This window comes from Maudiozyma barnettii (assembly GCF_903064755.1).
Source record: "Maudiozyma barnettii strain CLIB 1767 genome assembly, contig: KABA2_10, whole genome shotgun sequence".
In the NCBI taxonomy this organism is placed as follows: Eukaryota; Fungi; Ascomycota; class Saccharomycetes; order Saccharomycetales; family Saccharomycetaceae; genus Maudiozyma; species Maudiozyma barnettii.
The window spans coordinates 174,993-199,284 of record NW_024545247.1 but is presented as its reverse complement, the minus strand read 5'-3'; the positions used below and the strand labels follow the sequence as shown (position 1 = coordinate 199,284).

At 34.9% G+C, this 24,292-nt stretch overlaps 12 protein-coding genes and 1 non-coding gene across 13 annotated transcripts; 7 read left to right on the top strand and 6 right to left on the bottom strand.

Annotated features, from left to right (window-relative positions):
* Positions 1 to 4: 4 nt before the first annotated feature.
* KABA2_10S01958 (uncharacterized protein) lies at positions 5 to 1,234 on the bottom strand (the record flags this gene model as incomplete). Its single annotated transcript, XM_041552471.1, has 1 exon — positions 5 to 1,234. The coding sequence occupies one exon, from the start codon at positions 1,232 to 1,234 to the stop codon at positions 5 to 7; it is 1,230 nt and encodes a 409-aa protein (XP_041408405.1).
* A 987-nt stretch (positions 1,235 to 2,221) lies between these two features.
* On the top strand, positions 2,222 to 3,013 carry KABA2_10S01936 (uncharacterized protein; the record flags this gene model as incomplete). Its single annotated transcript, XM_041552470.1, has 1 exon — positions 2,222 to 3,013. One exon carries the CDS (start codon positions 2,222 to 2,224, stop codon positions 3,011 to 3,013), a length of 792 nt encoding a protein of 263 aa, XP_041408404.1.
* A 132-nt stretch (positions 3,014 to 3,145) lies between these two features.
* PGS1 (CDP-diacylglycerol--glycerol-3-phosphate 3-phosphatidyltransferase) lies at positions 3,146 to 4,717 on the bottom strand (the record flags this gene model as incomplete). Its single annotated transcript, XM_041552469.1, has 1 exon — positions 3,146 to 4,717. The coding sequence occupies one exon, from the start codon at positions 4,715 to 4,717 to the stop codon at positions 3,146 to 3,148; it is 1,572 nt and encodes a 523-aa protein (XP_041408403.1).
* A 365-nt stretch (positions 4,718 to 5,082) lies between these two features.
* On the bottom strand, positions 5,083 to 6,081 carry LDB16 (Ldb16p; the record flags this gene model as incomplete). The annotated part of the gene is made up of 1 exon (XM_041552468.1): positions 5,083 to 6,081. The coding sequence occupies one exon, from the start codon at positions 6,079 to 6,081 to the stop codon at positions 5,083 to 5,085; it is 999 nt and encodes a 332-aa protein (XP_041408402.1).
* Positions 6,082 to 6,891: 810 nt separating this feature from the next.
* On the bottom strand, positions 6,892 to 7,377 carry VMA9 (H(+)-transporting V0 sector ATPase subunit e; the record flags this gene model as incomplete). Its single annotated transcript, XM_041552467.1, has 3 exons — positions 6,892 to 6,979; positions 7,133 to 7,205; positions 7,374 to 7,377. 3 exons carry the CDS (start codon positions 7,375 to 7,377, stop codon positions 6,892 to 6,894), a joined length of 165 nt encoding a protein of 54 aa, XP_041408401.1.
* A 325-nt stretch (positions 7,378 to 7,702) lies between these two features.
* On the top strand, positions 7,703 to 8,878 carry STP22 (ubiquitin-binding ESCRT-I subunit protein STP22; the record flags this gene model as incomplete). The annotated part of the gene is made up of 1 exon (XM_041552466.1): positions 7,703 to 8,878. The coding sequence occupies one exon, from the start codon at positions 7,703 to 7,705 to the stop codon at positions 8,876 to 8,878; it is 1,176 nt and encodes a 391-aa protein (XP_041408400.1).
* Positions 8,879 to 9,362: 484 nt separating this feature from the next.
* ILV6 (acetolactate synthase regulatory subunit) lies at positions 9,363 to 10,271 on the top strand (the record flags this gene model as incomplete). Its single annotated transcript, XM_041552465.1, has 1 exon — positions 9,363 to 10,271. The coding sequence occupies one exon, from the start codon at positions 9,363 to 9,365 to the stop codon at positions 10,269 to 10,271; it is 909 nt and encodes a 302-aa protein (XP_041408399.1).
* Positions 10,272 to 10,778: 507 nt separating this feature from the next.
* On the bottom strand, positions 10,779 to 10,865 carry KABA2_10S01804. Its single transcript is given in 2 exon segments — positions 10,779 to 10,815; positions 10,829 to 10,865. It is a non-coding gene; the product is annotated as a tRNA-Pro (tRNA).
* A 1,479-nt stretch (positions 10,866 to 12,344) lies between these two features.
* SGF29 (Sgf29p) lies at positions 12,345 to 13,223 on the top strand (the record flags this gene model as incomplete). The annotated part of the gene is made up of 1 exon (XM_041552464.1): positions 12,345 to 13,223. One exon carries the CDS (start codon positions 12,345 to 12,347, stop codon positions 13,221 to 13,223), a length of 879 nt encoding a protein of 292 aa, XP_041408398.1.
* A 452-nt stretch (positions 13,224 to 13,675) lies between these two features.
* GBP2 (single-stranded telomeric DNA-binding/mRNA-binding protein) lies at positions 13,676 to 14,983 on the top strand (the record flags this gene model as incomplete). Its single annotated transcript, XM_041552463.1, has 1 exon — positions 13,676 to 14,983. One exon carries the CDS (start codon positions 13,676 to 13,678, stop codon positions 14,981 to 14,983), a length of 1,308 nt encoding a protein of 435 aa, XP_041408397.1.
* Positions 14,984 to 15,227: 244 nt separating this feature from the next.
* Positions 15,228 to 20,285, bottom strand: BUD3 (Bud3p; the record flags this gene model as incomplete). The annotated part of the gene is made up of 1 exon (XM_041552462.1): positions 15,228 to 20,285. One exon carries the CDS (start codon positions 20,283 to 20,285, stop codon positions 15,228 to 15,230), a length of 5,058 nt encoding a protein of 1,685 aa, XP_041408396.1.
* Positions 20,286 to 20,892: 607 nt separating this feature from the next.
* Positions 20,893 to 22,035, top strand: DCC1 (Dcc1p; the record flags this gene model as incomplete). Its single annotated transcript, XM_041552461.1, has 1 exon — positions 20,893 to 22,035. One exon carries the CDS (start codon positions 20,893 to 20,895, stop codon positions 22,033 to 22,035), a length of 1,143 nt encoding a protein of 380 aa, XP_041408395.1.
* A 507-nt stretch (positions 22,036 to 22,542) lies between these two features.
* Positions 22,543 to 24,069, top strand: NFS1 (cysteine desulfurase; the record flags this gene model as incomplete). The annotated part of the gene is made up of 1 exon (XM_041552460.1): positions 22,543 to 24,069. One exon carries the CDS (start codon positions 22,543 to 22,545, stop codon positions 24,067 to 24,069), a length of 1,527 nt encoding a protein of 508 aa, XP_041408394.1.
* Positions 24,070 to 24,292: the final 223 nt, after the last annotated feature.

The window sequence follows — 24,292 nt, the reverse complement described above, 5'->3', positions numbered from 1 at the left end:
AGTATTATGCCTTTGAAGTAATCATTTCTTCCTTTTCTGATTCAGAATTACCTTCTTCTTCAGAGTCAGAAATACCATCTTCTTCGTTCCTTTCATCAAGGGTCGGAATTGCATACTTTAAAATACAAGCTAAACCAGTCAATTGATTCAATTCTTCACCAGAAGTATGTAAAGTACTGAATATAATTACTTTTCCACCATCAGCTTCAATTAAGTCCATTAGATCTAAATATTTTTCTCTCTTTGCCACATTATTTGACTTCAACATTGAGTCTGTCATTAATAATGTGTCTATGGCTTCTAGTTTAGCGGCTTTAAAGACTTCATATCTTCCATACCATGCCATATTATCGTCGTTATCCAGATGTTCCATGAATCCATCTAATAACTTCACATCCTTGACGAACTTTGCATCTTCTAATTTCTCGACATACTTCGGATTTTTTAACACTTCATCGACACCTTGTAGATAACCAGTAGAACAGTTGGCTAATAGGAAAGATTCTTGATTCTTCAAAATATCTTCATTTTGGTCCTGTTCTGCAAACTTCAAAATATGCTTGAGAAGGGCATCTGCAAAGAAACCTGGGGAACATAATAATATCACCTTCAATTCACTGTAATTGAAATGAGCACCCATCGCATCGTAAATATGTCTATAGAAAGTTTCATTCAAATCATTAAACTTGGTAGCGTCCTCAGCATTCTTCTTCTTCGGTAAAGTTATTGCAATCTTCTGTTTCATAATGGTTGAAGATGATGTCAAAAGACATACGTGAGCAATACCTTCCTGTAATACCACGGCACCAATTTCGGATTTATTCATAGCATTTTCTGCATCTTGCAGTAACCTCTTAGCATATTTATTCAAATTATTTTTATAAATGGTCATAGGGTGTGTGTATGTTATACTAAAACTTAGGAATTTACCGATGGATATATCTTTATTAGCAACACCTGTCTCGTCAGGAATAGTGACACATTTATAACGTAAATATTCATCCTTAATATCAAATTCATATGAAAGAACCTTCAGTTTGATTTCATGCAAATCTGTAACAGTCTTTTTGTTGCTATCTTCTTGCTTTGTGGTAAACATCTTCTTAATGATAACTTCATCATCTGGGTCAATGATTTGGTATATCGTAAAGAGGTCTTCCTTATCCTCTGGTGTTAGATTGATAATTGTTTGGCTCTTATCACTTGAGCTTTGCTTTATATAACCTATCTTCATTGTTGTTAATGTTATACTTGGGTGTTATTTGATGAGATATAGATTACCAAGGAATAAAAAGACATAAAAATAATTTAGAATCATATTAATATCTTCTCAAAATATCACATATCATATTTATCTTGTTAACTCCACCCTTTATATATATATATGGATATTCTATTGATATTTGCTTACTCAGATAAATATGGCACCCTGTTCTGCCTTTAAGGGTGTCGATATACTACAACTATTGCTTATTATTGTGCTTACGCAAGCTCATCGCCCGTACAAAAAATTTCAGTCACGAAAGCACCCGTAATTAATAAGCACACCCCAGTTTGATCATCGAGATGAAGCTGCTGTTGACATAAACCAATCACAGGATGTCTTCGTATTGCATTTGGCATTGGTGTTCATCAGTTGTTAATATTAATGTTTGGCATTCTGTTCAAATGTTAGGGGCTCAAGTTGTCTAACTTAGACGCAACGGTTTGTTGTTGAGACATTGGTACCCTCTGCTGTGGTAACACCGTCAATGAATATATATCGCAAAGAACTGGCCTCCTGTAGCTAGAGAAGAACTATTATAGATATTGTTTTGATAGTAAACAGTATTTTGTAATGAGTCTAAATAACGGTGCGTATTCTTTCTACAAATGTTTTGATTGGAAAGGCTTTAAACATGTATAATTCGTACTTCATGGCTTTGGCTATTGTCGATATGGAAAAAATGGCTCATCTTGTGCAGTGCCATTACACTTAATGTATGGTCTATCTGTAAATAGTACTTTATACTAGCTTATTTGTTTTATTCTTGCCTTCTAATTTGAGGTAGTTTTGTCTGGATTCTTATGGAGGTTTGTTTGCTAAAAGGGGAAATTTCGATGTGGTCCCTCTCTTCTATTCTCCATGCAAAATTTCTATATAAAAGTGACATATTAACAACAGAGGTAAAAGACAGAACAAAACAAGGTAGGAACGCATACAAAGATCGTGAGTCAAATAATGATATTACTAGTAACCCAGCTAGTAGGGAATTTGTTGTCTATAATGGCACTTTTGTATCAGAGGCGATACAACAAACTGCATAAATCGATCTACGGTTTGTCATATGACACCGCTGTGCTAAATATAGCTAGACTATCGGTTGATTTATATGCATCATTCAATTATAAATTTAATATTTATGTCAATAAGCAACTGTACGCTAAATTTCCACTGTTTTATAAAGACTGGGATGATATTCCGGTCTCTATGACACTTTTGATAACTAATATTTGTTTGTTAGTAGCATATTTATCCATTTGGAAACAATTAATGCTTTATAGAGCAACATCGCACACACATCAGGGAGTCTCTATGATATGTATAGTCACATTAACTGTATTTTTAGGACTCGTAGGTACTGCTACATTTTATTTCTATCATGTTGATCCTCACCATTTCACGTATCTTGACCATTTGAATATTATGTGGGTCATGGGAAATATGGTAGGTATGGTAACGTTGTGTCCTCAGATATGTATTAATTGGATGGGTAAATGTTGTTCAGGTATCTCTAGTCGGTATATCCTTACATTGATTATTGCCGATTGTGTCAGGTGGATCGGATATACTATTACAGCAATGAAAGAGTCAGTAGAATATTGGAATTGGCCATTTAATTCGATTCCAATAGTAACTACATCCGCCGAACTACTATGTTTAGTAGTAATCTTATATCAAGCACAGTTTGTATATAGAGGACATAAACCTACTCTTCCACGGATTAGTGAGAAGAGTACTGCCCTTGTTTGATAATATTTATTTAATACATGCATTATAATTTTTTATTTCTGTTTCATTTTATTTACAAGTGTCATCCACTTAATATTCTACAACATTCATTAATTATATAAATTATTACCGGTACTCATGAGATTCTGAGTTTCAGAGCCTCTTACTCAATAGTTTTGTGGCTATCTTGACGCCAATACCTACGTGTTTGTCTTCATCTTGATTAAAGTCCATGATCGTGACCTCATGACAATCTTGTATTAGATGATCAACTTCTGATTGTATTTCTTTTCTTAAACTTTCATCCTTGGTCAGAATAATAACATTTGACTCTAGGTCTAAGGAATATGCCCTTTTTGTATAATTTGATGAACCAATAATTGTTAGAAAGGGTTTAATTTGTTTTGTATCATCGAGTAGCCAAAACCCTTTAGCATGGTATGACCAGCCATCTGGTTTTGTGATAATTCCGTTTTGCCATTCCATCAAATGGATTTGATTTGTCTTGTTGTATAAGACTAAACTTTTCATGAATTTGTGAGATAGGTGAAGGTAAGCTTTAGGAAGATTTGATGAAACACCCTTGGATTCGAAAAAACCATTAGCATATTGTGATGCTGTAATGATTCGACTATTTTCGGAAGGTGTCTTTAATAATTGATGTTTTATTGAAGGTAACATGTTAAAGTAACCAGCAGTGAATATCCAATTAAGGGTTTTATTATGAATATTGGATATAATAGATAGAATACTAGATTTCTCAGTAGATCTATCTTCGAATTTTTTAAATAATGGAGTAAATTGAGATATTGGATAAACTAATGTTGGATAATCTTTTTGTTTATCAATGTTAATCTTTTGATCCACATTTTGATCGGTATGCAGGAATTGTTCAAGAGCATTTGCTGATTCAGAAAGAAATTTATGTTTATTTCCCAAGCGTGTTGGATCAACAGCTATATTATCCTTTGGCCAAACTAATTTATAATTAGCAAATGGATTGACACTGTTTCGGATGACTTCAATCTTAAAACTGAGTGAACTAATAAGTTGATGCAATTTAAAATAATAATTTGTCAGAGGAAGACTCTTGAATATATAATATCGATCTTGTCTATTTGTAAAATAATCTTTGGATAGATTTGCTCCTGAAAGTATCAATTCATTATCAAATCCATAAATCTTCATATGTTGTAGACCTAGCCCTTCATTAAATCTTTTGGGGATAAATTTTTTCTTCCAACCATGAAATGCAGGAGTCCTATAGAGTCTACAATTAATTCTATCTTCTCCATATTTATCTACTAATGTAGTTAGTAAAGATGCAGATGAGTTGTTATGTGGTGTCTCCCTAGTACCCCTAAGTCCATCCAATAAAAAGTATACTTTCAAATTTGGTTTCCTTTCCATAGTTTGATCAATACAATTTATCAATTCTTGCTCAGATTTTCCAAGATATAAAGATGCAAAGAAGATACGATTCTGTGCATTCATAATCTTCTGTTTTAAAGTGAAATAAAACTCCGATGGTAATTGCATAATTTCAATTTCATCTTTTCTTAAATAAAATTTGGTCTTTAAAGGGGAAAGTGTATTTTTGAAACTGGAAAATTGTGACTGTGTATTGGTGGTTGAAGTAGACATCGTTGATGGTGAGGAGTAATGTCTAGAACAAGTCTTTGCGATGGCTTGTGATAGGATTTTGAGCGGACGAACACTTGACATTCATTTAGAGCTTTGTGTGCTGATATTTAAGAGACTGTTATTATCTAATGTAAAGATGTATAATGGTACAGTAAATACCTCTACTTCTAGATGATTTAGTATTTACTTTGAAGTTCTATATTTCGAAACGGTTTCTTTTGTTGATTCCCTCAGTTTTAAAATATGGGAAAAGCTCTTCAAAATATTTAACAGTGAACGATTTACTTTTTTGTATGCAAAATTGTTTATATAGCCAACAATCAATATTGTGCCGGCATAGTATGGAATATAGATATATATATATATATAGAAGTATAAATATATTTATGTAAATGGTCGATTGAGAGATGATATAATATACTAGAATTGGGGGGTATATTTCGTAACTATTGAGATCGATCTGCGAAAGTGTCGCTATGTCTTCGAGGTTTCTTACTAACTCTTGTAGTCCGCATTGTTGTGTTATCTGTTCTCATAGTACCATGAACTGCCGCACTATCAATGGAATCAAATCTATCCCATAATTCAGTTACTGAAGGTTCTGATTCCAATAGAGACGAGTCATTTGAGACTTCTGGTTCTTGTTGTGGGGACAAAGTAGGTGAGCTCTGTGGGGATTGCGTTGGAGTGTTATACACCGTATGTTGTTGTTTCGTTTGAACCGTAGGTTGTACTTGAAGAACCAATTCCTTGGGTTTCTCCCCTGGTTGGAAGAAATCACTAGGCATCACGGAGGCAACATCAAGTACACTCGTAGTGGAGTTTGATCTTGAGTGGACCGCCACAGGAACTTTTATCTTAGGCGCATCCATATCAGATTCCTTTGGTTTCATAGTTGTTGTCGTATTATCAGAACGACTAAATACTTTCATCACTAGATTTTTCAACGTTTGTAATATATTTGAAATAGGTTTATTTATCAGATTTTTCAAAGATTTAACTTTATTAATCACGTATTGACCCAATAATGATAAATCTAGATAGACGTTAGGTATTCCCAAATAATAATGTGTCATACCTAAGACTGAACCCACAAAGGAACCGATAATGACACCAAAAATGAATAATACCATAGTGTATTGTATCAGAGTCAATAAGATATGAGCATTAAGGAAACTAGGACCATAGGATGCCAATCGTTGAAATGATGTTCCCAGGACGATATACAATGGAATATTTATCGGAAGTAGAACTAACGATGTAGTTACTCTTGATGCAATCATTAGAGGGTCCCATAGCAAACATTTTCCTGTGATGAACACAGGTCTAAACAGAAAACTGTTAATACCGTTAAGTAACAACCCTATCAGGGACCCGCCCCACATCAATATACTAACCAATAACAATTTAAACCATCGAGCAAGATGGAAAATAGATAGTGCCATCGTAAACAAAAAAAAAAACACCCAGAGAGTTATAGCTATATGTCAGAGTATTCTAAAGTCCCAGCCAAAATTACAACCGTCTCAGCATCACTCATAAATGTATGTATGTATTAATAAATGTTTATTAGAAGCCCTAATGCATAAAAATACTATCTCAAGCCAACAGCGAAAAGCGCCAAATAAAAAAAAAATATTTCATTTTAGGAGAGTCGCGCAATATAAAAGGAGAGAACCTGTGATGAATAAGTTGAAACTCAGCTCTCAATTTGACGATTTGTAGCTTTGGGATAGAGAGGTAGGACAAGAAGGGATTATGGAACTAATTGTATGTACATATAAGGCTATATGTGCGAAGTGGTAAATCATATATATTTTCACCTCAATTATGATCCTTCTCTTTCTAAAACCTATTACCAAAAGAGACACTCCCATTTCTGCCCCGGGATCCTTACTACACCACCACGGATCACGGGTTCTAATAGTGGAGGAGAATAAGCCATCGATCGGCCGGTCTGCACACTAAACTGATACAACCGCAGACTGCTCTCTATCGATGGATCGTGGGATTCCATGTATCGCTCTTGTAAAATAGAGTCACAAACTGAAAGAGTAAGCTATTCATATATCTATATATGGATTTTCTCTTCCAGGGGTACAGTTCCCTACATATTTAACAGCTTGAAAAGGTTCTTTCATCTTATTATGTAGTAACATGTCGGAATAGATGTATGGGTTACTTATTAGATGTATTGTATTGTATTGTATATTTATGTATTATAGTATTTTATTTTATTTTATTCTGGTCTCATATCAGAACGACGAGGTTCTACTAGAGGATGTAATTGACACAGGTAAGTAATGGCCCACATTAAATACATCATAGCCAAAGCCAGTATGACTGTACTTCTCCAGACACTTCAAATAGAAAAGAAAGTGCGATATATAACAGGCATGAGATCAAACGGAATGATATCATGTTAAACATTGCAATTGAATTGTTAGTAAATGAAAACAAAAATAGACTTAAAATAGACTTAAAATTTAGACATACGTTCTATTCTCCTTAGGAGCCATTATCCAGAAGACATAGGAGGATATGACCACTACAACCAACACGCCGACAACTGTATAACTGGTTTGAAAGAAAGAAGGGAAGAAAAGGAACTCACAGACAATCTATTGATCAACTGGGTTCCCATCCCATCGACAAATCTTGTTAGTAATCTCAACAAACAACAACAAACAACAACAACAAAGGGGGAAATACCCCACCGCCATCTATACATACAAACTCATTCTTGCACTGCTATTACTGTTCACTCAAGAAGAAACTAAGAACCTTCACCGCCTCATCACCATAATCACCATCTCCCTCTCTCTTATATATATTCCAGGTTGGTCTCTCTTTCTTTAAATTATTCAAAATGGCTGCTAATTTTGCAGCCAAAATATTTCGCACAAAAAGGCGGCAGTAGCGCAGTAAGGAAAATTGGGGCCTCGCAGTCACGTGCTGGAGCGGTTTCTTTGACAGTAAACTTGGATTAGTGTAATACGTACTTGAACACTTGCTTGGTTGTACCCCCTCTGATAAAAGTGGATCTTGGTAGAATAGTTTATGTAGATGGTGCGATTAAAGGTGAGGAACCAGTCAGCAATGAGTAGTATAGTCGGCAAAGGTAAGACGGAGATTCCCGAGTCCGTAGTGAAATGGTTATTCCAAGTGATTCAGCCCATATACAAACATGACCCCAGAGCGACGTTCCATGATTCAATGGTGACATTGACACAATTCGGCCAATTGCGTCCTCGTACAAGGGTGTTCACGGACTCTGATGGTCTGTCACGGCTGCTGTTGGTGTTACATGGTGTGATCCATGGAGTGCCTATCTTGGTGTGGTTACCAGAGGACTACCCAGCAACATCTCCCTTGATATATATAGATATTGAAAAGATAGATTCATCACAGCGGTATGGGTCATTGGTACAAAAGGATGCACAGTTAAATCTGTCAATGTTTTGCAATGAATGGAATCCACAAACCAGTAACGTTGCGCAAATAATTCAAGCAATAGAACAATTGGAAAGTACACATTTAATAGAGACTCCACAAGATTCGATTACAGTGGCCGGAACGACGATACCTCCATCGACATCATCGACATTAACGTCACCACCACCTTTACCTCCAAAACCGGGTCAACAGAAGGTGTCTGCACATGCACTTCCACCACGACCAAAAGTTGCTACACCTCCACCTTCCCCTCTACAGCAACAAGCAGTAGATCTCATGGATTCATTGACATTAAACGGCGATACACAACATGATCAATTACTTGTTGCATTAGAACAATTGTTACAGGAGTTAGAAACTGGATCAGAACGATCGATGAACAATGAAATAACTGATTATTCCGTGAAATATAAGGATGTCATAGCTAAATTCAATGACAATTTACAATATCAGACACAAGCAGTGCAATATGTGAATGACAATATAACAAGACATAGAGAATCTCTAACAATACAAATGAAAGAATTAGAAGAATTTCGAGACGTTAGACTCAACACATATCAGCCACCTCAGGACGTTGATGAAATCGTTACGACCGCTGATGACCTCCTATACAATTTTGTATCCTTAGATCTGGCTCTTACAGACGCTATACTACTTTGTAACGAATTACTCAGTAAAGGATCACTCACTGTAGATCAATTTGTCAGAGAGACAAGACATCTTGGCACTTTGCAGTTCCAAACTCGAGATGCTATCCTAAGCAGATCAGCCACGCTTACATAAAACTCCTCCTACCATTATACATCCTACATATACAAATAGAACGATATTATTACCTAAACATCTGAAATTTTCAACATTCTGAACACTGAACTAATCTCTGTCCCCAGCCATCACCATCAAGACATCCGATGCTCCGGAACCGGCTTCCCTGTCTCTCTCTCTCTCTGTTGTTGTTGTTGTTCTTGTTCTTGGTACTCTCACTACAGTGACTCACTCTAACTCGCTCGCTCTCTCTCTTTCGCTGCCCATCCCGGTCGCACTATCTGAAATTTGCGGGACAAACAAAGAAAGAACAGAGAGGGATCCATTTACCAGTAGAAGACTCAATCCAGCAATCAGAGACAGAGTTTTCATATATAAGCAAATGAGAAAGAATCCTTTCAGATAGAACTGATGTTGATCACACAAGTTTAAGGGTTCGTCTTATTGTTATTGTTTCGTTATAGTAAAGGGAGCGATAGATTAGAAGAACAACGATCAAATCATGTTGAGAAGTGTTCTAAGAACCACTGTGGCTAACAGCCCTGCATGTGGCTCTATTCGTTATAGTTCCTCATCAACTAGTGCTATGGCCTACAAACAACTACATAGACACGCAAAGAGACCTCCATTGCCAACCGTGGAGACTCCTGCTTGGGACGCCAACACTGCTGTCTCCTCCATTCTATATGATACACCAACTCCATCAAAACAGCCTAAACATCAACATGTATTGAATTGTCTGGTACAGAATGAACCTGGTGTGTTATCTCGTATCTCGGGAACACTGGCTGCTAGAGGCTTCAATATCGATTCTTTAGTGGTATGTAACACTGAAGTTAAGGATTTAAGTAGAATGACTATCGTTTTACAAGGTCAAGATAGTATCATTGAACAAGCTAGAAGACAGATCGAAGATCTAGTGCCTGTTTATGCCGTATTGAACTATACTAACTCCCAAATGGTGAAACGTGAATTGGTTCTTGCTAGAATATCATTATTAGGTTCTGAATATTTCCAAGATTTGTTATTGAATCATCATCATGATGAAACAAATGCAGGTTTAATCTCTAAGATTAGAAAAGAAAAATACCATCCTTCGAACTTATTACCAAGTGAAGTCCACAGATTAAAACATCAACATTTGAATGATATTACCAACTTAGCTAAGAATTTCGGTGGTAAAATCGTAGATATCTCAGAGACCAATTGTATTGTTGAATTGGCTGCTAAACCTACTCGTGTATCTGCATTTATTAAGTTGTTGGAACCATTCGGTGTCCTAGAATGTACAAGAAGTGGTATGATGGCTTTACCAAGAACTCCATTGAAGACTTCTCATGAAGAAGCTGAAGAAGATAGTGATAGTTTAATTAGTGAAATCGTTGATATCTCTCAATTACCACCTGGTTAATCTGATTAAATATAAGAAATTAAAAGGTGAAAATTGGTTTAATTGTTTGTTTGTTTTATTTTCTTAACATTGACTAGTTATTATCACTATTCTAATAATGTTTTCTGAACCTTACAGCAATAAAAATAGGTAAAAATGAACGTAAATACATATATATATATTAGTTTCTAAGATATAAAAGATATTGAAAAATTAACTATTGTTTTAGCAAGTTTCCCATTGCGAATATATTGACTAGTGTTACAGGCTGAATCTCATAAGTCTCTTTTGGAAAATTTTCACATTGATCTTTAATCGCTAACTGATACATGGTATAATAGGTTAGGTATTGTAATCACTCCTGAAAATAATTACTAAAATATTTTAAATGAATTTTAGTAAAATAAAACTTCAATGAAAGGTAAATAGTTCTATGTTCATGCAATCTCGATGAGTTCTAAATTCTAACTTTTATAGGGTTTCCGGTTCAAACGTCACGTGACATATAAAAATAGCAAAAAAAGAAAGGGGGCATACTGGGAATTGAACCCAGGGCCTCTCACATATTCAAGTTTAAAACCCAAAGCGAGAATCATACCACTAGACCACACGCCCTCTAATTATTACTATTTTAGAATAGTTAAGACTGTCAAGTACAACCTACAAAAATATAATAGAACAGTTATATTAATTACTATTGTAAACGTAAGTTTGAAATCGAGAAGATACGATTAGTGTTAAACGGAGTTGCTGTTGTTAAACTGCTCATCTTTTGTTCATAGTAACGTTGGACTATGTAGCTCCAATAAACCCAATGTAGGGGGAACAAATACTACATTATGCAGTATATATCATGTGTTATTATATATACGGTAGTGCAGCACACTCTAAATTCTACTTATATTAGCTACCTTCACCTTCAGATAGGTTAAGCTAATGTTAGCCCTTTTAGTGCTGCCGCTACATATTTAGCATAATATTCAATTTTACCATCAATATTCGTTTAGGTAATAATTGTTTAAATAATAAGAGAAACAGAATGTCGAGAAAATAATTAGTATATAAAGACAGAAAATTCTGAACTTACATTCTAAGTTAGATTTTATTCGTTCTAAAAAATGTATAATAATAATAATAATAAAATCACATACAATAAATAGATAAGAATAATATATAATATTTGCTTTGCTTTAACAATTCACAATCAAGCTACAACCAATCCTGTTACCGTAACACCAATAACTCTGAATAACTTAAGACCTAATTCTACCATGACTGTTTCCGCTAAACACGAAGATTACAATTTGTGAAAATGATAAGTTTTGTTATATTTGTACAGTTGTTGGTGCATCTACACTCTCTAGGTCTTTCTCGATACTTGATGCATTGAGACATTTCTCATGATAACAAAGGTTTGAAGTTTATCACTTTTGATTTTTTGTTTACAAGTATTAACGATTTGTTCCCTTTTTGAAAATTCCAAATATTATCATTTACATATAAATTACATAAATAATTACTAGTACTTTATATTTATTTACAGAAAAGAATATCGTCAAAAGTATTGATCTCATCTACGAGACATACAACTTTATTAACTCCTGTAAACGACTCCACAAATTTCTTCTATAATTTGGAATGTCACAATCTAAACAACTTATTGCAGATTTTGCTCCCCCAGACAGCACCAAAAAGAATGCTATACCACAAAAACCTAAGCCCACTGACACCCCCACTATTATAAAAATCAAAGTCATGGAAATACTCTCCACCAGCGACTAATTCCTGATATACTGCCTGATGTTATTAACTGTCTCTAATGTTTATTACCCAATTTAATAGTGTGTCACCCATCACTTCCATGCTTAGAGAAATCGCAAAGCGAAAAGACAAAAATTGAAAATTTCGTGTATTTTGGTGATATTCATTGACTATCCATTAAGTGAGAGAAGAGGATATAAAATCAACAACTGAAGGTAAAAAGGGGAAGATAAGAAGAACAATAAAAAGATATACAACTTGATATTATTCTTTAGGAATATACTTATTGACAGACTACGTATTAATAACTACAGGACCAGACAGTTAGGAATAATGGTAGAGAATTACTGGCGGATGGTAGTGTCTTCGTTGCAGGACATGTATAATGCGAATGAAGTAACACAATTTGATGACGACACAATGGCTAAACGTATGAATTTTGATTCTTTATCTGATGATCAATTACCAAATTATCTGTTGGAATTCCAAAGTCACCTTCAGAATATCAATAAAGGTAATGAATTATTAGAATCCATTCAAAATAATCTTACAAAGATATTAGATGAACAGAAAGAACTAGAGGAAAACAAAGAAAATGAGGATATCCAGGAAAGCAAGGATAGTAAATCTAATACTGATGTAAAGGCAGGTGTTGCCGTCTCGTCAACAGCCGCAATTGTGACTTCTAAATCCAAATCAGAAGTGCCAATATCGAGCTCTGTTACTGGAGCCGATGGATCCATTGAAGGTAGACAATACTGGGTTAGCGAATACAATTCTCTGGATCCTATCGTTATTGGATCAGAAGTTGCATATAAACCACGTAAAGGTGGTGATGGTGAATGGTTCCAATGTGAGGTTATCAAGGTTTTTCCCGATAGGATCAGGTACGAGGTACGTGATCCCGAACCTGACGAACTTGGAAACACTGGCAAAGTATTTAAATGCAGTTGGAAAGAGTTGATTTTGATTCCAACATTGAAAAGTGCAAGCATAAGATCCAAGACACTCAATTACCTTGCGGGAACCAAGGTACTTGCAAGATATCCAGAGACAACAACGTTCTATCCTGCTGAAGTCATCGGAAACAAAAGAGATGGCACTTGCAGACTAAGATTTGAAGGTGAAGAAGAAGTAAACAAAGAAACAGAGGTACCAAGAAGACTAGTATTACCGTTCCCAATGGCATCTGCAACGCCTGCAAAGAAGTGAAATGGTTGGAAAGTACATCATTTATAACTTTCAATCTGATCTTAGTAGAAACTCATGAAAGATCACTCTGTACGAGCAGTGTTGTCCCTCCCTCCCCGGCGCTGACGAAGCCAAAATTTTTCGCTTCGTTTTGTTTTGTTTGATAATGAAACTTTTGGATGGGGGAGAGACACGTCTCGCACCCATAGTAGGTAACACGAGAACTTGACAGAAACGTTCAGCAACCTTTCAAGGTTTGATGCAAGTACTATTATGTTGTCTGAGTATTAAAACATTAACATCGTTTCTTTTGTTATTGTTCCGATTCTAAATATATAACTATTGAAGTATACCTAGAAGGAAGAGGAAGTCATTTCTGTTGTCTAGAATAAAATAAGGGCCTAGAGACTTTCGACGAAAATTATTACCTATAAACAATAAAAGACAATCTTTTCTTTTATTATTATTAAAATATGGACCAAGCATTAGGAGACTACAATAATGCTGCTAACCAGCGTAGCAGATCCAGATCTCCTTCTCGTCGTCGTATGAGTTTTGACTATAGTGATGCGCAAGGAAGTTTTGGTGGTAGACCAAGACGTGCAAGAAGAGGTGGTAGAAGAGACTTTGGTGGCCGTAGTGGCCGTGGTGGCCGTGGCAGTCGTGGCGGTTTTGAATATGGTCCAAGTCGTGACTCCTTCAGGGATATGCCAGCTAGGCGTGAAATGATGCCAGAGAGAATCTATGATAACAGTATTTTTATAGGTAATTTATCATTTGATTGTACTGAAGATGACCTGAGAGATTTCTTTCAACCAGTAGGTGAAATTGTTAGCACTGAAATTATTCGAAGAAGGGGACGCCATAAAGGTATGGGTACTGTAGAATTCACAAATACAGCTGCCGTAGACGAAGCAATTAATAGATTCAATAATGTTAACTTCATGGGTCGTGATTTGTTTATCAAACAGGATCAGCCTCCTCCAAATAAACGCGCTGAACCTTTAAGCATTCATGAAAGAATTCAACCTAATGATGCATACGAAGGTAGTAATAACTATGATCCATACTACGGTAACCAAGACTATGGTTTTGCACCTCCACCTCCACGTCAACAACCACAACAACGTTCACCTTCTTTCGAAGTGTTCATCATTAATTTGCCATATTCCTTCTCATGGCAAGATCTGAAGGATTTGTTCAGAGAGTGTGGTAACGTTCAAAGAGCAGATATCGAATTGGATTACAATGGGTACTCCAAGGGTTTCGGTAATGTTTTTTACGCAACAGAAGAAGAAATGTTTAGAGCAATTGATACTTTCAACGGTTATAATTTACAAGGTAGAATACTTGAAGTAAGAGAAGGGCGTTCGAACCGTCAATTTAGAGAACCACGTCGTGAATCTTACCACGAACCAAATGACAGATTAATATATGATGAACAAGTTCCACCGGAGAATATGAATGAAAATATATTACCTGTAGAACCTGCTCCATCTACATTCTCTGAGGGTGTCGTAGGAAATGGTGAAAGGAACAGTTTAGTTTACTGTACAGGCCTACCACTTTCAACCTCGGTTAATGACCTGTATGAATTATTTGAAAGTCTTGGTAGAGTGCACCATGCTGAATTGACATATGATTCCAACGGGGCACCAACTGGTACTGCTGTGGTTGATTATGAAGACATTAGTTCCGCAGACCTATGTGTCAGTAAACTAAATAATTATAACTATGGTGGTCAAGACTTATCTGTCTCATTCGCACAACGTACAAATTAAATTTCTTTACAATAATATATAAAAATAGTAAAATAAATGCAATATATATATTTATCAGTCAAAAGAATTTGGCTCCCATGTTTATATTTATTTTAGTTCATATAGATAAACTCGAATTAGTAAGAATTATTTTAATAATATTAATAAATTAAATACGTCAATTTATACATACATATATACGTATATATTTGAATATTCTAATTAGTTTTAAATGTCTATGTTTGGATTTTGAAAATGTTTGACCTTAGTTAAATTGCAACCGTGTTGGCTTGTCATTCATAAAATTTGATGTCGTATCAGAACCATCCTCAGTTCCATCAATATCAACAAGACTACCCAAAAATGCAAATGACATATCGTGAATAATATTTGGATCTTCTTTATTAGTTATAGATTTGCCTTGGGGGTTTAAAGTGGTAACCTCTTCTGTGTTGTATTTGATCGGATTTAATGTAGTCTTGTTGGTAGGTTGTTTACTGGTGTACTTGCTTATTGTTGTAAAATCTACTTTACTTGGCGATATCCAAAAGGGTTCATCATCATTATCATAGTCACTGGCTTTCAACTCAGTACTTGACTTATTGAAATTCTGAGTTAGAGTTTGACTATTCTCATTAGTATTGTAAGATAACTCCTTAGAATACCTGTAAACAATTGGGGGATCCATTTTTGGAATATTATCTGAATTTAGCCCAAATAGAATATTTTTACCAACATTTGATTCCTTTGGGATAGTAGAATATACATCATTGGTTGTGTTTGTTGTGTTGAACGTGATATCGAATGAACTAAACTCTAGATCATCCAAAATTTCATCCTTGTCCTTGTCCTTGTCTTTGTGTTCAATTTTTTTTTTTTTGATGGGTATATTATTCTTTGTAATTGATCTATCCATTAGGTTATTAGCCACTGCAATTTTTTTAGTCGGATTTAATATAATAGGAGCCTTTCCAAAGATTGGATCTGAAAACGATTCCGACGCTTCTTCTAGAGGTGTATAGAAAGTCTCATCTAGAAGGTCTTCTTTGGAGTTAACATTCAACTGAACCCAACGTCTATTATTATCAACATTAAAGTTAGAAGCAAAAGAGAAGTCTGATACCGCGTTCTTATCATCACCAATCAAACTATCGTTAACATATTTTTGGGTTTTCAGTTGAATTCCTGAATCCATCGTTTTAAGTTGGATAACTTTTCTATTTTCTTGAAGATTATTGGAAAAGTTATGAGTATCGTTCTTAGAATGTTTAGTGACAAACTTCGTTGGAGATTTGTTAATCACCTTAAATAATGCACCAGGTTTTGTTGGAGAGCCTAAAGGTGTGCTATTACCAACTTTTGACAGTATATTTTGTTGTATATACTCTTCGTGATTTTGTGCTGTAAATAAGCTATCATTAATAGGAGGTGAATCGAAGTTTTCAACATCGCCCACGGTTAAGTCTGAAAGTTTCTTGTGTGCCAAAGCTCTGAAAGGTGACCCTGCACTTTTCTGTGGTGATGGCCTACTGGGTGATCTATTTTCGGCATTGCCGAGTTTTATTAAGGGAGAACTTGGAGCTGGAATATTATATGATTTCTCAGCAATAGTGTTTAGTCCATTATTTGTTGCAATGTTGCCATGGCTAGCACCATCATTGTTCACAAGGTACTTCTCATTCAAGGAGACCTCGGTGGATAGTCTTTTCCAGTTGTACTTGGCATCACTGTCATCTAGGACGATTCTCATGTCTCTGAACAATTCTACGAATGAAGGTGATTTTTTAAACTTAATATTTGACCTAGGTGGAATAATTTTAGCTATCTCTGGGAATATTGGTGCCTTTTTCTTCAACTTAGGTTTATCTAATTCTACCAATAATCCATTATTTATTTCATCATTCGGTTCCAACTTGACATCGCTAGAACTCAAATTTTCAGATTTATAGTCTACTGATTCAGTTGGAACATGTATCTCATCATTTGGTGTTAAAGTTTCCATATTGATAGTTTTATGATCATTAGTTAAGTTGTCTATGTTCTCGTGTAACTTCATTAACACTTCTTGTTCCCCGTTCTCCTTAGGTTTTTCAGAAACAAAATCTCCGAACAAGTCATCTTCAAATAATTGACTCTGATGCATAATTGGGTTAGCCAACTTGATATCTGTATCGTCACCTTCCTCTGCACCATTTGTTTGGTACTCGAGTGGTTGTTCACTAATATCCGAAGTTTTATGTTTTTCGATATTAATCGGAATTTGTGGTAGTTCTTTCTTTTTCTCTGTAATTCTAAAAGCAGGGGAAACTTTCGGAATACTATTTTCTATTTCTTCATTCTTATCCACTTCTTGTTTATCTGATAACGTCTCTGTAAAGTTTGCATTATGGACAACAGAACTTATCCGAATATTATCATTTTTTGATAATGCTTCTACATTCTTGGTCTTTTCTTTTGGTATTTCTGGTTGCCTATCAGAAACTATTAATTCTTCTTCAGCAGGATCTATAGGTTTTAATTTCGATTTAGGACGTGGCTTCACATCCAAGTTCTTTTTTGAACTTGTTTGATTTATAATAACAGGCTTTCCTATTTGTTTCTTTTCCTTTTTATTACTACTAGAGAATATACTCTTGACTGCTCCAAAAAAGCCCTTGTTTTTTCTTTTTTCTTTTGGTTTCTTCTCTATTACATTTTTTTTGGGTACCATCTTCGACTTCCTGGTTTGGGCCTTATCATTTCTGTTTGTTCTCTTCTTATCTGTTTTGAGATTATCCTTTTTTCTTATCTCTTCTTTCCTTTTCTGATCAGATTTACCATTCTTAACTCTCTGTTCGGAAGTGCTACCATCATTTTTATTATCAGTAACATCCACCAAATCACTTACATCACTTCTGAATGTTGTTATTGTACCATATGATTTTTTAGTTTCTTCGTTTATTTCAAGGGATAAATTTGGAGATGTTACTTCCGCACTTAAAGGTTGATCTACTTCGTCACTCTCCAAAAGTTGGGTTGTTACAACGCCGTTAACATTAATTAGGTTTAAGGCTTCCTTTGAAAAAATTGATGAATAACAGATAGGTACTTCGACTGCCAACAAGGAAATGAGGGTTGAAACCATTTTTTCTGCGGGAATTATTCTTGTTTGTCGTTTTTCATTATCATTTATGCTGATCAGATCCAGATGAACTTTGTTTGATTCACTAAGATTGGAGAACTTGGCAAAAACAGCCGAATGAAGGTTATTCGCAATCAATTGTTCTTTAGAAACATCCATGTTTAAGAATAACCCAAATTTAGATTTTATTCTTTCGCTGTTATAAGCTTCCAGCTCATGTGCTGTAAAATAGAGAATAGATTCTTCACTGGACGATTTAAACAAGTGGAAAGCAGTATCCTTCTCTAGAATTTTTGCTTTGGTTATCAAGTCTGCAATATATGTGGCATTATTTGTTTTAGATGCGAGCTTACATATCACAGAGAAAGGTCCTTTCTCTTTTGCGCCAATTGCATCGAATCTAATAATGTTGTTATTCGTCACTGAAGTATGAATCTCATTAATATAACAGTATTTTTCAACTTCTAACTTTGGAATTTTTGGAGGTAATGGAAGTTCATTAATTAAGGAATTCATTAAAATATCTGAAATCAGAGGTTTTTTATTAGATTTATCGGAAGTATAATATTTTTGGTAATCAAGAATATTGAGGAAAACAATATAATCACTGAAAATAACCAACAATTTTCTTTTAGACGGCTCACACGCTCCAACAATGTCAAATACGCCAACGATACGTCTCTTCAGCCATTTATACTGCAGTTCTACAGGCCACCCCTTGGCCAATTCAGTCAAGATTTTCCCTGACGGAGTGAATACCCTTGTATTATATGAACTCATAGGAGCATCTAAATGACCAAACGAATTAATAATATCAATGATATTATTATAATATTTTCCTGCAGCCTTTAGATTCTCTTTAGACCATTCTTTTTTTTTGTATAATCTATCAAGTATTAATTTTAGTTTTAGTAATTTTTCTTGAGGGCCTTTTATTATTGTTTCTAGCTTCATTTCCGTATATATATCATTATTTGGCATAATATCCCCAAAATTTCTCATAAAAAGTTTTATGTCTTTACTAAAATTCTTAGTAGCTGCTTCGTGTCTCGTATAAGCTTTATAAAAGTATGGTATCGTTAAATTACAAGCCTTTAGTACTTCGAATGATCCATATGGGGTGGCTGATTTCAAAGAATCTAGGAAAATGCAGTTAATTCTTGTGACCTCATCAATGGTTGGTGGGAACAAACGGTTCAATTTGACAGTGGATAAACCTTCAATATCGCTATTCAAAACCTGTACTCTTAATGTTATTAAGAATTTTTGTAAAAATTCTACCAAATTAAATGTGAAATTGGATTGTACTTCTAACAATTCATTACAAATAGCTTTAATTAATGGACTATCCTCCTCTGTTGGAGTATCACTCTCAGGTGCTTTATATCCATATTCTGTTTGTTCTGGTGAATACTCAGTAATCGGATTAAATAATTGCTCCAACTGTTCACCAAGGTGGAAAACAAGCCTATTATTCAGTTCAATAGTAGACTCTTTGCTTTGATAAATTACATCTAATAAAGTTGATTTAACATTGTGCTGATCAAGTAAACCTTTAGAAATGACTCTCTGACCTAATAGAGAGGGCGATATAGATTTAAACTCGGTGAAACTACTAGCCAATTGACCAGCATGCACATTATCATAATCTGAAAGAGATTCTTCATTGTACATCGATTTTAGTTGATTCTTTTGTTTAACAGTTAATTCTGAGTATCGTTGCAACATAACAACTGCAATACATCTTTTTATTTCTGAATCTTTGTCTTTAGAATTTAGATTCTCAATCGCAGGATAATAGGGAGATTCCGTAGTAGTATCAACTGACTCTATTGTGGTCAAACCAAAGTCATCAAATATCAAACAGTTATATGTATCAGTTGTTTTATTGTGGTGTATACATATGATAAGCGTACCCCATAAAATATCGTCACGGCTTGTCAATATATTAGATTCATCAAAGACCTTTTGAGTCCAATATATCTTAATATTCTTCCAGTTCTTCGTGCCGTTAGAATCTGTATCATTAAGATAATTATTAAACAATATAATTTTTTTATTAAGAGGTTGTGATTTAGGCTCGATAGTAGTTGGATCATCTACTTCATTATTTTCCACCAAATTATCTATATTTTTGTCGAGATTAGATTCATGGGAGTATAAAGATGAAAATTCATTGGCTCCTTCTTCCTGTAAAACCATATTTATAATGCTCCTGATGTAGTTTTATTATAAAATGAAGATTTATTGGTGAGCTTTATGTAGTATTCTCAATTTTAAAAAATAGAAAAAAATTGTTTAACCTTGTATGTTATTGTACAACGTCAATTTATAGAAGTAGCAATCAATATTTCTACATGTAAAATATATATAATGAACTGGTAAGTTAAAATATAGAGTTCCTCTTTGCCTTACTGTTAGTAATCTCAACTGTCTACATGACATCCATTAATCAGATCAAGAAGTAAAATCCTGCCATTCGCATCGTTGCTCTGTTTGTCTGAAAAAAGTCCTTTGTTTGTTTGTTTTGCAAATTTCCTGAACAGGTAACGAATTTTTTCACCTCGTTGTAGGTCTCGAAACAATATTTTGGAGGACGTGTAATACAAAGGAACCATTGCTAACGTGTCGATGCGTGAACGAAGTCGATGAGCTATAAAATAAACGATCTCTAAACTACGTATATTGCTTCGAACAGTCGTCAACTTATATTATATTATAGACGGGCCTCTATTATCGCTCAATATTTTGGTTAGAATATACTTATAGTGCACTTACACAATAAAATTTGATAAAGCACACTCTACAAATGTCAATAAACCTGTATTCTAAACTGAAACAAGAAAATAGTAACATAAGTTATAAACTGATCGAATTGAATGATGATCTAATGCATGTTCTTAAGGACAAAGATACGTGTAGAGGATTACGATTCAAATCTCTAGATAATGAAAAATCTCATGTAGTGTTATGCTCTGAGGACAAGACGTGGCTTGTGAGACAGAAGGACCATTCCAATATGTCCATGATCATGCATGAAGGCGTTGTAGATAATTCTATGGTGATTGATCCATCGTCATTGTTTGGTTTGCCTCCACCAATTACTGACTACATTGGGTTTGCAAGAACAACTTATGAATACGAGACGATAGATACAGAGGGGCGTCTACATCTCGATTTTGTACCAATATACGACGGTGAAAAGGATTTCTCACCTCCGAAGCATCAACAGGGGCTTATCTTTGAGGACTTGTTAAAAAAGTCTCCATGTTCAAAGGGAGAAGCTCTAGCACAATGGCATAGTCTAGGTGGTTCCACGATAGAGGGGCAAGTTTGTCTCCTGAGCTCACAATTTATAAGCAAAGCATTACATGTCACACTAATGAGTGTGTTGGCAGAATCTATGAAACTTAACGAATTGAAGTTGAAAAGTTCATACGAGGCTGTAAATAAAGACATGGACAGCGGATTCAACCCGTACACCGTAGAAGTTGTCGAAACTGTCTTGAACAAATTCGGTAGACAGACTGATATAACGTCCCAGGAACCTACATGGGAATTGAACAATTCGGCTATTGCTAAATGGTATGGTATTCAATCACTTAAAAAATATGTTAATAAGAGTGCTTTACCAATCGATGAGTTTATGTTACAATGGAGGTCTCAATTCCCCCCTTTCTTTCCTTGCGATATAGACATGACTATGCTGAGAGGTCATTATTATCAACCACAAGAAAAACAAATCCAATATTTTGCACGTAACACTTTGTCAATGGATCCCAAGGACCGATTCAAGACATTATTCAAGTTGCAATCCTCCTGGGATCTCCGGGATATCGAGCCGTTCATTGAAGAACTCAATGTGAAACACTTAAAGATCGACTCCTTCATCATGAAATACGCCAGAAGACGTAGGGTAGGTAAACATTACATTATCACCAGCAGAGCTTAATCAATTACCCATCCATCCACCCATAGGATGAATTACTTTACTCTCTTTGTACACAAACCGGTATTTCCAGCCGTGCAACATGACACTTGCACGTGACATTGACGTGCCCGCACCCTTTTTTTTTGTCCGCCGCATTTTCTTTAGTGCAGATTTGCTCTATCGCTGAAATTTCAGCTGCCATTTGCTGATATTGACTCAATATCAAAGTAGGGACATCCTTTCAGAACTTTGATATAATGTGGGAAGCTTACAAATCATAAGGATTGGTCATCTCAAAATTTGGAAGATAAAAAGTATATATTTATAGGTTTTACATTTTTTTAATATATCTCTTAGTGTTGTTCTTAAATTCATTTGTACCTAACAAAGTAAGACTTTTTATTATTTTGTTTTGTTTAGTATTTTAGGTGTTTAAGATCTGAATATAATAAATAATATTAGGATCTGTATATCGAAGGATAAGAAACACAATATACTCAAAATTAGCATAATTTGTTTTAAAAAATAATGTTGAGATTAGCTTTTGTGAGGAGTAATAATAGGCTACCCAGAATCGCCAGTTCTACTGCTACCTTTTCAAGAAATGCTTTAGGTTCAAGCTTGCGTACGTCTTTGACAAGACAATATGCAGCTTCAGCCGCAGGTGTTGCGAAGACATTAGGATCTGATGAAGGTCTCTCTATCGAGACACATACAGACGTTCAGGCTGCTAACAAGGAACAATCGAATATTCGTACATCCAGCAACTCTATTATGAGTACAGAAGATGGTATTAGTTCCGGCACTACCGCTTTGAACCATGCTTATAGAGAAAATACAGGATATGGTACTAGACCTATATATCTAGATATGCAAGCAACGACACCAACAGACCCTCGTGTCCTGGATACAATGTTGAAATATTACACAGGGTTATATGGTAATCCACATTCTAACACACATTCTTATGGTTGGGAGACTAATAAAGCTGTTGAGGCTGCAAGGGAATATGTTGCAGATGTAATTAACGCTAATTCAAAGGAAATCATTTTTACTTCCGGTGCTACAGAATCTAATAATATGGTTGTTAAAGGTGTTGCTAGATTTTACAGTAAGACTAAGAAACATATCATTACCACAAAGACCGAACATAAATGTGTTATAGAGGCCGCTAGAGCAATGATGAATGAAGGCTTCGAGGTCACGTTTTTAAATGTCGATGCAAATGGTCTAGTAGATTTGAAGGTATTGGAAGATGCAATCAGACCTGATACTTGTTTAGTATCAGTGATGGCTGTCAACAATGAAATTGGTGTCATTCAACCCTTGAAGGAAATTGGTGCTATTTGTAAGAAACATAAAGTATACTTCCATACCGACGCAGCTCAAGCATATGGTAAGATTCCAATTGATGTGAATGAAATGAATATCGATCTTCTATCGATCTCTAGTCATAAGATCTATGGTCCAAAGGGTATTGGTGCCTTATATGTTAGAAGAAGACCAAGAGTAAGACTAGAACCACTATTCTCAGGTGGTGGTCAAGAGAGAGGTTTAAGATCTGGTACATTAGCACCACCAAATGTAGCAGGTTTCGGTGAAGCTGCAAGAATTATGAAACAAGAATACGAAAACGATAAAAAACATATTGAAAGATTATCAAAGAAATTAGTCGATGGTTTATTGGCTAATGACCATACAAACTTAAATGGTTCTGCATTACATCGTTACCCTGGTTGTATTAATGTCTCATTTGCTTATGTTGAAGGTGAGTCATTACTAATGGCTTTAAGAGACATTGCATTGTCTTCTGGTTCTGCATGTACATCTGCATCTTTAGAACCATCTTACGTTTTGCATGCTTTAGGTAAGGATGATGCCATGGCCCATTCTTCTATTAGATTTGGTATCGGTAGATTTTCTACTGAGGAAGAAGTTGATTACGTTATCAAGGCCATCTCTGAGAGAGTAAAGTTTTTAAGAGAATTGTCTCCACTATGGGAAATGGTCCAAGAAGGTATTGATCTGGATTCTATCGAATGGTCAGGCCATTAAAACTAAAAAACCGAAAAGAGAAAAAAAAGTATATATATATATTGGAAAGTTCTACTGTTTAATTTAGTTCTCCAAAACAATAAAAATCGTATTTAATTCACTTAAAATTGTAAATAATTATTTCAATAATCAAAAACATCATCAACAACATACAATTGCATAAAACTGTTCGTTTTTATATTCATGAATTATATTTTTTTAAAGGGTCATTTCACTTATTTAA